Source organism: Lathyrus oleraceus, chromosome 2 (assembly GCF_024323335.1).
Source record: "Lathyrus oleraceus cultivar Zhongwan6 chromosome 2, CAAS_Psat_ZW6_1.0, whole genome shotgun sequence".
Classification (NCBI taxonomy): Eukaryota; Viridiplantae; Streptophyta; class Magnoliopsida; order Fabales; family Fabaceae; genus Lathyrus; species Lathyrus oleraceus.
The window spans coordinates 488,729,800-488,744,913 of record NC_066580.1 but is presented as its reverse complement, the minus strand read 5'-3'; the positions used below and the strand labels follow the sequence as shown (position 1 = coordinate 488,744,913).

General features: G+C 34.2%; 1 protein-coding gene and 2 long non-coding RNA genes across 3 annotated transcripts; 2 read left to right on the top strand and 1 right to left on the bottom strand.

The window, feature by feature from the left end:
• Positions 1 to 195: 195 nt before the first annotated feature.
• LOC127120842 (uncharacterized) lies at positions 196 to 1,078 on the top strand. The gene is made up of 3 exons (XR_007803270.1): positions 196 to 453; positions 574 to 804; positions 892 to 1,078. It is a non-coding gene; the product is annotated as an uncharacterized LOC127120842 (long non-coding RNA).
• Positions 1,079 to 1,360: 282 nt separating this feature from the next.
• On the top strand, positions 1,361 to 3,013 carry LOC127120841 (uncharacterized). Its single transcript, XR_007803269.1, has 4 exons — positions 1,361 to 1,566; positions 2,446 to 2,511; positions 2,608 to 2,652; positions 2,751 to 3,013. It is a non-coding gene; the product is annotated as an uncharacterized LOC127120841 (long non-coding RNA).
• Positions 3,014 to 9,289: 6,276 nt separating this feature from the next.
• On the bottom strand, positions 9,290 to 13,757 carry LOC127120840 (pentatricopeptide repeat-containing protein At4g20770). Its single transcript, XM_051051406.1, has 2 exons — positions 10,537 to 13,757; positions 9,290 to 10,350 (listed from the first exon to the last, which is right to left on the bottom strand). The coding sequence occupies exon 1, from the start codon at positions 13,567 to 13,569 to the stop codon at positions 11,251 to 11,253; it is 2,319 nt and encodes a 772-aa protein (XP_050907363.1). The 5' UTR covers positions 13,570 to 13,757; the 3' UTR covers positions 9,290 to 10,350; positions 10,537 to 11,250.
• Between the last annotated feature and the right edge of the window lie 1,357 nt (positions 13,758 to 15,114).

The following is a 15,114-nucleotide window of genomic DNA, read 5'->3' as shown; positions in this document are numbered from 1 at the left end:
TATATCCAAAAATCACTTTATTAATTTCTTTCAAATGACATATCTTTTCATTTTTCACAATAATGGTTAATTTTTCATTCGAGTTTAAGGTAAATTTCGAATTCTTTTATCCTCTCCATCAATTCTTTTTTCCTCTCCCCAAGCTATTTCTTTCTTGTGTGCTAATTTGATATTATCGTCAAATTTGTTGTTTGTTTCCCTTGCATTTTTTATTTTCGTCACATCGATATGCAGCGATGAATGATTAACGTGCAATTTTGCGGTAAAATTTTGTTGTTCTTTTTCCTTGGCGTTTTTGATTTTCGTCATATTGCTTTGCAGGAATCAATGTCGCGCAAATTCGACAACGTTGTTGATATCAATGATTCGAAGGAGACATGACGTCTTGTTGTTCGTATTCTTGATCTATGGAGCGTTGTTAATAGCAAGAGTATAGAACACCTAGAAATGATTGTAATGGATGCAAATGTTTGATGCATTATAGTTGTTTTTTTTTACATTTGTTTTTCCTTTTTTTATTATACTAATTCGAATACTAATGAAATATGTTGTATTATACTATTTCTGATGCAGGTGATCGAATTCAACCACACCGCAAAGTGGAAACAAATGTTGAAAGAAGATATGACTTGCATAATAAATAATGGTAATGTATATGATAATGACTTTCAATGGAAATGTTTGTTTTCCTAAGTGGTACAACTGTGAAGTCCATTGAGCTTGGCAGTATTCCCCCTAAAAAGTTTTTCTTCAAAGAATTTTCTGAAATCCTTCAAGGAGATTGTAAAGTTGAGAGACTTGAAGGTATTTCCTTTATATGATATAATAGAATTTTATTCAATATCTTTTTCAATTGTAACCTAATATATCTTTGTTTATCAAATATTATAGGTGTTGTCCACGAAATTAACAATTATTAGTCGAAGTCAGACATGAAGAAAATTGTGGTTTCTTTGAGAATTAGGGATTTGGGGTAAATTTGTTATATTCTGTATCATTTAATACATTTATATATTGAAGTTGCATAATTTTAAACTTTCTTCAAAATTATGTATAGGGGCAATAATATAATATGAAGTTTATGGGACAACTATGGATCTAAGTTTTTAAGTTACTATCATGATGACACAAAATTTGGAGCAATTGTTATTGTTCTGACTCATGCAATGATCAAGCATTGCCAATGTTGTTTCATGGAATCAAAAATATATATATTCATAGTATATTATAATATTATTGGATGTAAATAGTATTTGTTCTTCTTCATTCAAAACTATTTTTGTAAAAGTCTACCGTTTCTAATGGATGGAGTGGCTCAAAGTTGTTGATCAACAAAGACATACCTGTTATCTAGGAATTTTTGTCAAAGTATATTATCTTGGAATTTACATATTTTCTATTAAATCTGTTATATAAGTTCATTATTTTTTTTGTTGTAGTTTTTGATAGCACTTGAGGTGTTATTTTTTTTAGGTTACCTGATTCACCGAAGAATGAGAAGCCTACACAGTCCACCCAAATATTGTATAACTGGTCTGGTGGAACACAATTTACATCAATTGAAAGGTTTGTTTATAATGTCAAATGCATGTTCTTAAGTGACTTTTGCAGGTTAAAGCAGATATGCTTTATAAACTGTTATCATATTCAATTTGATTTATAAAGAAAAAACTCTAATTGATGTTTATTAATTCATCTCTAATATAATGAATTATTAGGAGACTATATGTGTTACTGTAGTTTCGACATTGAAATTTGCTATTTCGAATACAGATGGTTATATTATGGTTGCACAAAATGCTCTTTAAAATCTCCCACTCCTACACATTCTTATAAATGTGGTTGTGGTGAAGATGTTAAACAACCTATACCAAGGTTAAATTTAACCTTTGTATTTCAGTTCGACAAGTTTATTATGTCATAATATAAAAATAATTTTAAAATATATTTTAAAATTTTCATAGGTATAAGGTTGAAATTTATGTAAGAGATGGAGATGCAAAGTATCGCTTTGTATTCTGGGATAATGATTGTGTGAATATCATAGGCAAAACAGTTGAAGAGATGCGTAAATCAAGGGTGGAGGTATAGCTATTTTTGTGATTCAATTAAAATTTATAAATAATTTTACTAATCACAATTAATAAGAGTAATTTATTGACAATAAAACAAAAATTCATAGGATGGAGAAGATGATCCTATGGGGTATCCTGATGAGCCTGATTCGCTTTTAAACAAGAAAATGGCATTTAGAGTTAAGGTTCAACCAAATTTTAGTCAAGCTTATGTTCACAAGCTTGATATCGATGAATCATTTTATACTTAGATAGTAAATGACTACATCAATTATGAGTAATGCATGAAATTGTTTATTTTAACTTTCACGAATTCATAATTATTATCAGTTTCAATAACCATTTATGATATTTCTTTATCACTCTTCAGAATCAGTCTAAACCTCAAAGTTCAAAGGTTGTTGCAAGTGAAGTCAATCCTCAATTAAGTTCTGATGTAGGTTACATCTTCTTGTGTAATAAATAAGATAATGTTGTTGTTGTAAATATATCTTATATTTTCGTATTTTTTTATATTTATTCTAAAACGCAGAATGTAAAGGTTGTAAGCAGTGAAGAGAATGTTGATTTATCTGCTGTAAGTAAAAATCCTTGGCATTTTCGTATGCTATATTTCCTCTTTTTTTACATTTATCCCCATATATATTGCTTATTATCTGTTTATATTTTATGTAGCATTCAATATTTGCATGTGGAGAGAATGAACCTGATTTTAACAGTGATGTGACACCAATTAAAGTGAAGTCATCAGTTTAAAGGGATGTCGATCTTGACTATGACATTGTTGGGGCTACACAATACTTTAGAACCAAACCATCAAAGAAAGTAAAGATTGAGCCGAACAGTTGAAATATTGTCCACATGTTCAAAACCCCATTTTAAGTTTTTGTTGTTACCATTTAACTTTTTTCAGAAAATTGTGTATTAGATTCTTTCAATTATTGGACATAATTTAGTTATCTTTTGAACTATTTCATTACATCCTGTTAGAGGGATTTACAGTATTTTTTGAATTATCAGTTATGCAATTATAATTTTACAATGTCTATCCATTTCTTTGGTTGTTATTTCATGAGATTTCTTTTATCCATTTTATTTTTCTGACTATTTTGTTCAAAATATGTATAGTTATAATCATATGCATTTACATTATATTTAAGCTATGTGAATGCTACGTAGTATTACTATATAACATAATAATACAATGTATTTATATTATATAATTTTTTATATGTATCTCATGAATATAAAAAATGAATCAAATTTTCAACAATTTAATGAATATAAAAGTTTGTATCGTGATTTATTCAATTATTTTGTTCCTTTTATTTAATTTCTAATAACTGATGCCAAGATGTACATATCACTATATAGTTCATCCTCTATTAATGCACTCTATATAATCATATAAAGATATTCTATATGAATACAATTGGATAATTTAGACTGCTATGATGCAGTATACTTACCAGTACTTACATTAATCTCAAATGAACGGAAATGTGGTTTCATTAACTTTGTGTTGTTTGGATTGTAATTGTAAACAACTATTGTTGAATTATTAACTCAAATTGATCTCAAGTATTTATGTTATTGCTGATAACAGCAAAGTTGTTGTTTATTAAAATAAGATTCAAATGGTTGAGAAGGTCATCAACTGCCTTGATATAGAGGAATATCAAATGGTAACATATTAGTAACATTGTAATAAAATTGTTAAACATTCCAAAGTTAAGTTCAATGAAGTTTCCCATTGACGTTGACGGTTTATTTTACTAGGTAAAAAATTATTACATCAGACAATTAATACCATAGTTGTTTTTTGACATTAACTAAACTCTAATTGATTCTGCATAGGGTAGTGGTCTTAACGAGGAGGCTTTTGAGTATATATTCAATATTGGAGTATAGGGGAGTGATCTTCATTATTACGAAAATGGCAATTATCCAGATATCAACAAAAATTTGTTGCTTAGAAGATTATGTTGATTACTTATAATCAACCATATTCCTTCTTGAAAAAATATTACAAAGATTTACTAGATAATGGATCTTACAAATGGTGATGAACATTCCAATTTTATTCGCGGAATTAAGAGAATGAATGTTACAAAGGCTAGGGTAAATAGAATGAATGTACTCAGACAAAAGAAATCAAAGAGGATGAAAACTATGAATAAGGAGAATGAATACAAATTTGCTCCACGTGTTGAGCAACGACGTTCGGGTTTAAGGAATCCATTGAAAAACATCCAATCCAATTATTCAACTATTGGCAGTAGTAACATGTTATCACCTATAACCAACAATACTCCATCCAGTTCTATTCAAAAATACTCAACACATAACATCTTCCAGAATCCAACCCAATACAAGGGGCAATCTCAAATTCAAAAAAGTTTTGTCCTTTCAAATAAACAGATTAGGTGTTAATTTATCAAAGAGATTTGATATCACATTAGCTAATACATATGTTGTTCCTGAGTCAAACATAAGTTCTATGACACCTTCTAAGACTAATGATTTGTTTATGGATTCTGAAGATAGCAATTTTTAAGGTAGTTTTATTTTATACCCTGCTTATAGATATAAAATTTATTATAACAGCTTATTGTTCGGGTTGGTAATGTGTTTAGTTTTAATAGGCTATAGTTCAGAGTCAGATGGTGGATCGTATGATGACGTTGATAATAATACAACAAATTTTACAACTAGAACTTCTTCTGAAGCAGGTATTATTATGATCATGTTATTGTTTAAAATTATAATCACGGTTTCATCGAAGAGACTGATGAAGGTTTAACCGTGTTTTGTTTTTATTTATTGAAGGATGTTATTATGACATAGGAGATCCAATTGTTCAGTATTAGGAGTGTGGTGCTAGTATGTGGTATCAGGAAAGAAAATATAAGAGTCGAAATGCTGCAAATCCTAAATTTTCAATGTGTTATGGAAATGGAAAGATTCAACTTCCTTTGCTAAATATGCCACCTAAAGTGTTGCAGGACCTGCTATTTGGCAGTGAAACAAGTGAATCAAGGACGTTTCAACAACACATTCGAATATAAAACATGATGTTTGTGTTTACTTCTCCCGATGCAAAAATGGATAGTTGTTTTAATAATGGTAGAGGTCCTCCTACTTTCTGTATTCAAGGTCAGTCCTGCCACATAGTTGGTAACATGTTACCATTGTCGGGTCACAATCCTAAATTTGCCCAGCTTTATATTTATGATACATAGAATGAAATTCAAAATAGAATTAATGGAATAAGGTATGTCCTGTAACATGGTTTTTCATATTTGAAATGTATGTTATGTTTACATTTATGAGAAGTAATACTTGAAATATATATTTGTCTTATTGGCTTATAGGACAAGAGGTGGAGTTGACGTCAAGATTATTTCTAAATTGTCTGAAATGTTGTACGAAAACAACATTCATGCTCAATCATTTTGGATGGCCAGGGATATATTGAAACAATTGAATGTTTCTAATTTGAAACTTCGTCTTATTTCTAACCAGAAAAGTGATGGAAGGATATATAATCAACCCATTGTGTCTGAGGTGGCTGCTTTGATTGTGGGAGATGTTGATACCGCGGAAAAAAGAGATATCATAATGCAGACACAGTCGGGTGATCTTCAAAGAATTGATGAGCATCATACCGATTATTTAGGATATCAATATCCATTGCTTTTTCCATATGGTGAAGATGGTTATAGTGTTGGTGTAAGCCCTAGAGGCCAATACTTTTGGTACTTGTATCGAATTATTTATTAATAATAAAAGGCTTTTTCTTTATTATGCTTGTTTAATAAAGTCCCTAGAATAGCTAGTCCGTTTAATGTATCAAGTATGACTTAATCATGAGATCACATTAAACATAAGGACACTATTCTTAAAGTATCAGTAGTCGAGCTTTATTGTGAAGTGGGATAACATTAAAGCATTAAGACTATTATGTATATAGATTGATGATCATATCTCATGGATCATGGATAAGGAGTTATGAAGTCTTAAACACAGGTATGAATATTAAGAGTAATATTTATACTGGATTGACCCGCTATGAGAATACTATATAGAATGTTATGCAAAGTGTCATAAGTTATTCTCATGGTAATAATGGTGTATACCACCCTTCGACCTGAAACCACTATGGACCCTAGATGTAGAGTCGAGTGCCTTATTGTTGATCAAACATTGTCCGTAACTGGATGACCATAAAGACAGTTGATGGATACTCCATGAAGCATGCTAAGGGACGTGAGTGACCTAGATGGAATTTGCCCATCCTGCGTAACAGAATAAATGTCTATGGGCCCAATATTGAACTGGACAAGGATGACACGGTCTATGCCTTGTGTTCAATATAGACATAAGGGCAAAAAGATAATTGTATACATAAATATTATCACAGAAGGATTTGTCAGATCACATGACATTTCCGTGTCTTGGATAGCAGTGATGTGTTGCTAGATACCGCTCATTGTTTATTATGTTAAATGCGTGATTTAATATAATTGACAATGCCGCGAAAACCTACAGGGTCACACACAAAGGACGGATTGATGAGAGATAGAGTAACTAAGGAACACCGTAAGGTACGGTGCACTTAAGTGAATTGTAGAACATCGTAAGGTATGATGTACTTAAGTAGAATACGAAATATGGTAAGGTACCACGCGCTTAAGTGATTTTGGCATATTATAAAATATGGGTCACATACACTTAAGTGGGCTTTTTAGCTTATAGCCCACACAAGTGATTCTATAAATAGAACCCTTATGTAGAAGCATTCATTGCAGTTGCATTTTTCGTTTCTCTCTCTCACTCACTCAAAGCCTTCATTCGTAGCAGCTAGCACTGAGATTGAAGGAATCAGTTCGTGTGGACTGAGTAGAGGCGTTGTCATCGTTCAACTTTCGTGATCGCTCCGTAGATCTGCATCAAAGGTCTTTCATTCCCTTATATTGTATTATGTGGATCCATCCCCCCATTGTGGGTCAAATGTTCCCCCACCCCATAATCATGTAACAATTTAGATTTATTGCTTTCTAGTTAGTTCACTATGCATGTTAATAACAAAGATAAAATACAAAACGATAAATAAAGCATTTCAAAAGAAATAAAAGGTACTTGATTCAACATCAAGTCGTTTTCCAAATAAAACTCATACTATTGCAACGTGAATGCTTGATTCAACGTCAAGTATTCTCCATCCATTCCATGATCCATTCTATCATCACTTCTCCATTCTTTTCTCAAACTCATTCTATCTCTCTCCTCCATTCTTCACTCACACTCTTTTCATAATAAATTCAAATACTTGATCCAACGTCAAGTTCCTTTTTCAAAACCATTTTCATAACAAATTGGAATGTCAAATGGGATGTACGTGTTTGTACACAACATTCAAGTAATTGGGTTGTTGGTCGTACCTAGCCTGAGGATCTGACACTTGACTTTCCCCCTTAAAACATCTAATGATTCAAACAAGTTAGATCTAGGTGCTATGAGGGAGAAAAAGAGTAGTTAGGACTTTATTGTCCTCTCAATTCCCAAGTACTTTGATTATTGACCGTACTTAGTCAAGGGTCAGATACTTGTCGCCCCCTAAGTTCCAATGATTAGACTTGCCAAACTCTTTTCACAATTCAAATCTCTTTTTTGGATGAAAAATAGTGGTTAGGATAACTCGTCCTCTCAACTCCCGAGTTATTGGATCATTGACTGTATCTAGCCAAGGGTCTGATGCCTGTCTCCGTACATAAAATCAACCCTAACAAATCAAATCATCTTTTTCCGTAGAGCTTTCTCTTCAAAACCTTTCGAAAAAGACGTGTTACTTCCGTTCTATCATGAACAAATCTTAAGTCTCCATGTGCGAGCAAGTAATGTTTAACTGCTAGAGTGCGAACCAAGCGTATCCACTTTATCGCAAACAAGCAAAAACTTTCTGCTTCCATGACAGAGTATACAAGCAAGTAAATAGTAGCATGCGGACGTTAATACTGTTCAGTAAAAATAACCAAACAAATACTCCATTTTTGAGCTGAACTACGAAGCTCTGACTTCCTTATTGCACGTATGAGGATACGTAGGCACAAGAGTCCAAATCCTTGGCGAGCACACTAACTTAAAACTTATTTTCTCCCCCATCTTATTCTCTCATCTCATTATCGATAGCAAGCAACTTACAGATAAACAAACATCGATGCGTATTTGATACGAGCAAGTGGTTCTCATGGAGTACCATGGATGTGAGGGGTGCTAATACTTTCCCCTTGCATAACCGACTTCCGAATTTGCTCTTGGTTGCGAGACCGTTTCTCTCATTTGGGATTTTATCGCTATTTTCCCTTTCCTTTGGAATAAATAAAATACAGTGGCGACTTTGTATTTTTCGCGGCGCTTCAACAACAAATCTTGTGGAATCAATGAACTCTGTCTTCAAATGCATCTGTAATCTACCTATAACCGCTTTGGTGCAGGCAACGTATTTCAGGCTAGGGATACTATTTGAGACCAGACGTTCCAAATAGAGTTCAATGTTGCAATCTGGACAGTTATTCAGTGATGCTTCAATGAAATTCATTAGACATGAAGTTGCCAAAGCAAACACACATGGGGTCACGGTGTTTGATCGCACTAAAGGTTGATATAATGTTGTCGAGTCCATGGATCACAATGAGGGAATGTCGATGGGACAGTACAAAGTCGAACTAGAGAAAGGTTGGTGCGACTGCAGAAAGTTACAAACCTTTCGTACACCCTGCTCTCATGTCATTGTGGCATGTTCAGAGGTTCGAATGGATCCATCCTACTTGCTATCTGACGTTTGCAAAGCCATCAGCCTATCAAATGTTTATAAAATTAGTTTTTCCGTAGTGGCAAAAGAGGATTGTTGGCCAGAATATCAAAGGGACATCGTCTGCCACAACGAAGTTATGCGAAGGAAGAAAAAGGGTCGCCCAAACAGCACCCGTATTCGAACCGAAACGGATACGACGAACAAAATGGTTAGATTATATAGTTCAGGCCGTCAGCCAGGTCACAGTCGTACTAACTGTCATAGTGTTGGAACAAGCACAACCAGATAAATTCACATGTACCTCTGTTGCAATATATGAAAAACTAAATTTATTTCATATTATACGTTTGTGACGAAAATATCATTACATAAACAATAACATAAACAATTAAAACAATTAAAACAATTAGAATACAAGAACTATGCGATTACAACAATCAAAACAATTTTGAACATGTAATGCATCATCCTATGAACGTCTCGGTCAGTTTTAATATTCACTCATTCACGCACTTCTCCATTTTGGTTAAACGTGGACACAAGTCATTGTATTCTTCTAATCCTTTCACCATCTCCAATTTCTCCATCTAACCAACTGTTCAACGTCCGATTAGGACGTTCAAACGAATCTATATTCCAGAGTCGAATCTCTATCGGAGACGCAACGGCGAAAAATATTAAATCGGCATTTCGTTTGTGAATGTATTCAGACATGGTTAAAACACAAAAATTTGAAGGAAATTGGAGTTAAATGAAAGAAAATATGGTAGTAAAGGAAGATTTTGTGTGAAAAACATTGCATCAAATGCGAGGTATTTATAGAGAGGAGATATAAAATGCATGCGCCAAGAGGCTATCCGCCTAACATGTCAACACATGCAGGCGCCAGAGACATTGACACCTCCTCATGAGGCTACCAATGCAGGTGTCAATGCCTTAGACGCCTCCTCTTGGTCCATAACTGATGCGTCAGTTCATCTGACGCATCCTCTTTTAAATGTGATTATTTTGGAGAAAAAAAATTAAAAATTTATTATTTTGAAATTATTTTGAAAAATATTGATTATTTTAAAAAAAAAATCTAAATAAGTTAGCTTTTATTAAATAATAAAAAAATTAAAGTAATTTCCTGCAAGCAAATGGATCATGATATGTATTAGGTTCGTCTCTTTCAAATATGTGATCAATGGGAAGCATAGTGATTTCCTGCAAGCAAAAAGAGGGTTAAGCCAGGAGGATCCAATATCCCCGCAGCTCTTTGTTCTGATTCTAGAATACCTCCATAGGTGTTCAAAAAAGCTTCAGGAAAACCACAACTTCAACTATCACCCAAGATGCGAGAGAATGCAAATAACAAACATATGCTCTGCAGATGATATTATTCTTTTTTCAAGAGGTGATGAAATGTCGGTTCAACTGTTGATGACAGAATTCCAACACTTCACTGCTGCCACTGGACTGCAAGCCAACCCAACAAAAAGTGAAGTCAACTTCGGAGGTGTTAATGGCCAAGTGAGACAAAAAATTCTGGAAGCTACAAAAAGAATAACATTTTTGCTATGTACAAACAGTTGAGAGATGAGAAAGAAGTGGTAGATTGGAAGAAGCTTATGTACAAGAAACAATTGGGGCAGTTTTACTCACAACTAGAGCATCTGTTGAAGAAATTAAGTTCTCAGCAGAGACGGTTCAAGAGCTCCAGTTGTAGAGATTAATGCGATCTTTTATAATTGAATTCTGTACAGTTGAGTTTTTGCCAACCAATAAAAGATTATTGTTTGTTTTACATTATGCTTTGCATGCACTTACTCCAACAATAGTGAGGGATCCTTATAGAACTAGTTATCACTCATAAGCTCTCTTAACAAATTGTGCATCATCCAAACTTCTCAAAGAAGAATACAAGTCGGCAGGAAGCACATATGGTGCAAAATTATCTCAGTCTAATTGGTAGAGATCCTCCTCTTCTCTTTTTGCTGAGCTCAAGTTAGCATGACCTTAACACAGCCTTCCATAATTTATAATGACTTCTAATTCATGAAACTACTCTATTCGCTCGGCCTCAAACAGACTATGACGCATAGAACTATAGTTCAGTAACCAGTCAATGAGTTGGATTACCACCAATAATCATTAAAGTGCTGTCGGGTATTATCATTAACCATCTTCAAGGAGTTAAAGAAATTAAGAACAGTGAAATGACCATTACTAGCTTGGAGATGGTTTGAATCCACAACTAGAACTCCTGTTGTAGAGACAATTCTCTCTGTAGAAGTAGTTCGAGAACACCATCTGGGGAAATTCATGAAGTCTTGTAGAATTGAGTTTATCTACAAGCAACAAAAACTATTGTTTGTTTTACAAAGTGCTTTGCACATCATACGTGAACTCGCTCCGGCTATAACCAGGATCCTTATGTACCTGGTTATCACTCATCAAATCTCTAACAACTTGTGCATCATCCCATCTTCCCATAGAAGAATACATGTTAGCAAGAAGCACATAAGGCGCAGAATTTTGCGGGTCTAGTCGATAGAGCTCCTCAGCTACTCTTTTTGCTAAGCTCAAGTTAGCATGAACACGGCATGAGCTTAACACAACCTCCCATACAATTGTGTCATCTTTATACGGCATGGTATCTAGAATGATTTCTACTTCATGAAACCTCCCTGCTCGTCCCAGACAATCTATGATGCATGTATAATGATCTAACTTTGGCACCACTTCGAATTTTTGTAGCATTGCATTGAATATTTCAACCCCTTCATTGACCAATGCCGAGTGGCTACAAGCAGTTAAAACAGCAACAAATGTAATATCATCAGGTTTTTCGCCACATGAAATCATCTCCTTATAAAGGCATACAGCCTCGTGACCGTATCCATTCTGTGCATAACCGTGTATCATTTCATTCCAAGTAACAATATTTTTACTGGGCATCATATCAAAATAAGATCTGGCTGCACCTACATCCCCACATTTACAATACATTTCAGCAAGAGAACTCCCCACAAATACATCATCTACATAACCATCTTTTATGATCTGAGCATGGATCTGTTGTCCTTGAAATAAAGAGGATAGCTTCGCACAAGAGCTCGCTATGGTAGCAAAAGAAAACTCAGAAGGAGAAAAACCAAATTGTCTCATCCGCTTAAAAAAAGTCAAAGCATCTTGTTCAAGAGAATTGGTTGAGAACCCTGCTATCATTGAGTTCCAACAAACAACATCTTGTTCAGATAGTTTACTGAAGACATGCTTAGACAACTCCATTTTCCCACATTTGGAGTACACATTAATAAGGCTACTGGCAACATACACATCATCATAAAACCCAAGTTTATGGGAAACTGCGTGAACCTGTTTTCCAGCCTCAAGAAGTCCCAATTCAGCACATGAACTGAGAATGATAGCCAAAGTTGTCCTATCAGGGTGCTGCCACTGAAACTGCATCTTTCTAAACAGTTCAACTGCCTCTCCATGATCTGCACTCTGGTTATAACCCGAAAGTATGGCATTCCATGAAATCAAACTCGGATACGACATGCAATCAAATATTTGACGCCCAATTTTAATATCCCCAGATTTAACACACGCTGTCAACATATTAATATAAGTAACATCATCTGGTTCATATCCACAATGCTGCATCCTCTGAAAATACTCAACAGCTTTCTCACTGTCGCATCTGTTCCCATACCCAGATATTATTATATTCCAAGAAACAACACTATGCTTATCCAAATTAACAAAAACATTTTCAGCACCATCCATATCCCCAGTTTTAGCATACATATCAAGCAAAGAATTGCACAGATGAAGGTCTCTCTCAAACCCAACTTTAATCGCAAGAGTATGCATCTGTTTTCCTTGTGCATTAGTTGAAAAACCACGACTATCATCACATACATCAAAAGATACTCCTTTCGCGCATATACCCAAGATGGTTGACAAGGAAACTGAATCAACACGAATTCCTTTTCTCAACATGAGTCTAAACAATTTCAAAGCTTCCATGACTTGATTTGTTTGTGATAACCCACCCATCATTGTAGTAAACGTAACCTCATTGGGTTCACGAATATCCTCAAAAACACGAAAAGCATCCACATACAAGCCACACTTACAATACATACACAAAAGAGCATTAGCCACATAAATATTACTATCAAGACCAACTTTAAGCACAAACCCATGATTTCTTCTACCACAATTTGCATCTAACAAACCACCACAAGCACTAAAAACAGTAGCAAATGTTATATGAGAAGGTTTAACCGATTCATGTACCATCATTGAATCATAAGTATCAAGTGCCTGTCTTTCATATCCATTTCGAACCATGCTGGTGATTATAGTGTTCAACGACACAGTGTTTCTTTCTGGCATTTGAAGGAATAAACGACAGGCATTTTGCAAATTGTTGGATTTGCAATAAGCGGATAAGATGGCGTTATAGGAGAAGATGTTTTTGTGAGGAATTTTGTCGAACACATGGTGTGCGGAAGTGATGTCATTGCACTTGGAGTATAGCTCGATGAGGTGATTAGAGAGAAAAGTGTCGGAGAAAAGGGTGAAGCGGAAAACTCGAGCGTGGATGATTTTGGCGGATGATAGAGATTTGTTGGTTATGCAAGATTGTAGTAGATTCAACAAATTCAAACTCTTGACTTCCATCAAATTTCACAACACCTTCCACCTTCTTCAGCTTTGGTAGAGTTAACTTCTTTTACTTAATGTGTTACATTGATATGTGACAACAATTTTATAAAAAATAGTATAAACATACTACAAGATAGAAATAATAAGCCAACATTGTAAAGTTATCTTAATAATTGTTTAGTAATCACAATAAAATTTTGGAGAATTCACTACATAAGTACTTTTTAAAACTCTAAAGCTATCTGATGGAACATGTAGCGCATCGGAATAGAAGGGTATAAATTCATATTTTATTATTTAGTTTAATTAAAAATTGATGGAAGGGTATAAATTCTCATTCCATCCGTTTTCTTTACTTTTTATACCTTTTAATTTAGGTAGAATGAGAAAATTGATCTATTCCATTATAAAATATCCAAACAATGGAATCACATATTTATTCCATTTTGTTGGTGCAAAGGTAGAATATATGATGAATGGAAATATTCTTATTCAGAGAATGATGGCTACAAAAAGGATTAAAAGTTACAATGATTGACACCCTATTTATAAGCCTCTAACAAACTTAAATATGAATCAAATCTAATATTTAAATCTAATATCTAACAAACTTAAATATGAATCAAATCTAATATTTAAATCTAATATCTAACAAACTTAAATATGAATTAAATCTAATAATTAAATCTAATACCATCCCTTAATTCATATTCCATCAAAACTTGTAACACAAATTCCATCCCTTAATCTGAGAAATTGATCAGTCTTGATAGCTTTCGTCAGAACATCTGCCAACTGCTTCTGAGTGCTGCAGTGTACAACTTCTAACACTCCCCTCTGAACTTGATGTCTCAGAAAATGATACTTGGTCTCAATGTGCTTGCTTCTCCCATGCAACACTGGGTTTCTGGCAAGATTGATTGCAGACTTGTTGTCAATCATCAGCTTCAGAGGTTTGTTTACTTTAATCTTCAGATCCTGCAATAGATTCAGAATCCACACAGCTTGGCATGCAGTAACAGCAATCTTACAATTCTTCAGATCAAATCTCTTCAGAAGTTCTAATTCATACTTGAGCTGATGCAAAATAATACCTTTCTCAGGGTATCTGAACTCCATCCCTAGAAAGTATGTCATTTTGCCTAGATCAGTCATTTCGAATTCATTCATCAGAACTTTCTTGAACTTGGCTATCTCTTGTTCAGAACTTCCAGTCTTGTTTCTCTCTATAGCATCAAGTTCTTCTTTCATGGCCTTCAGCCAGAGCTTCTGCTTAAGAGCCTCTTCTGTACTTATGAGTTTAGAGTCTACTAACATGGCACACTGAATAACTTCTCCTTCAGAGTCTACTTCAGTGTCTTGCAGCATGTCAAATTCTGCATATCTTCTGGGGATGTTTCTGACTCTTTGTGGTCTCTGAACTTGTTCAGAGTCTTCAACTTCAGAGTTTCTACCTTCAGATGGTTGACTTCCTCCAGAACTTTGACCATCTGAAGGTTCTGGCATATTTCCAAAGTCTGAATTGCCACCAGAATCTGGATTACCATCAGAGTCTGGGTC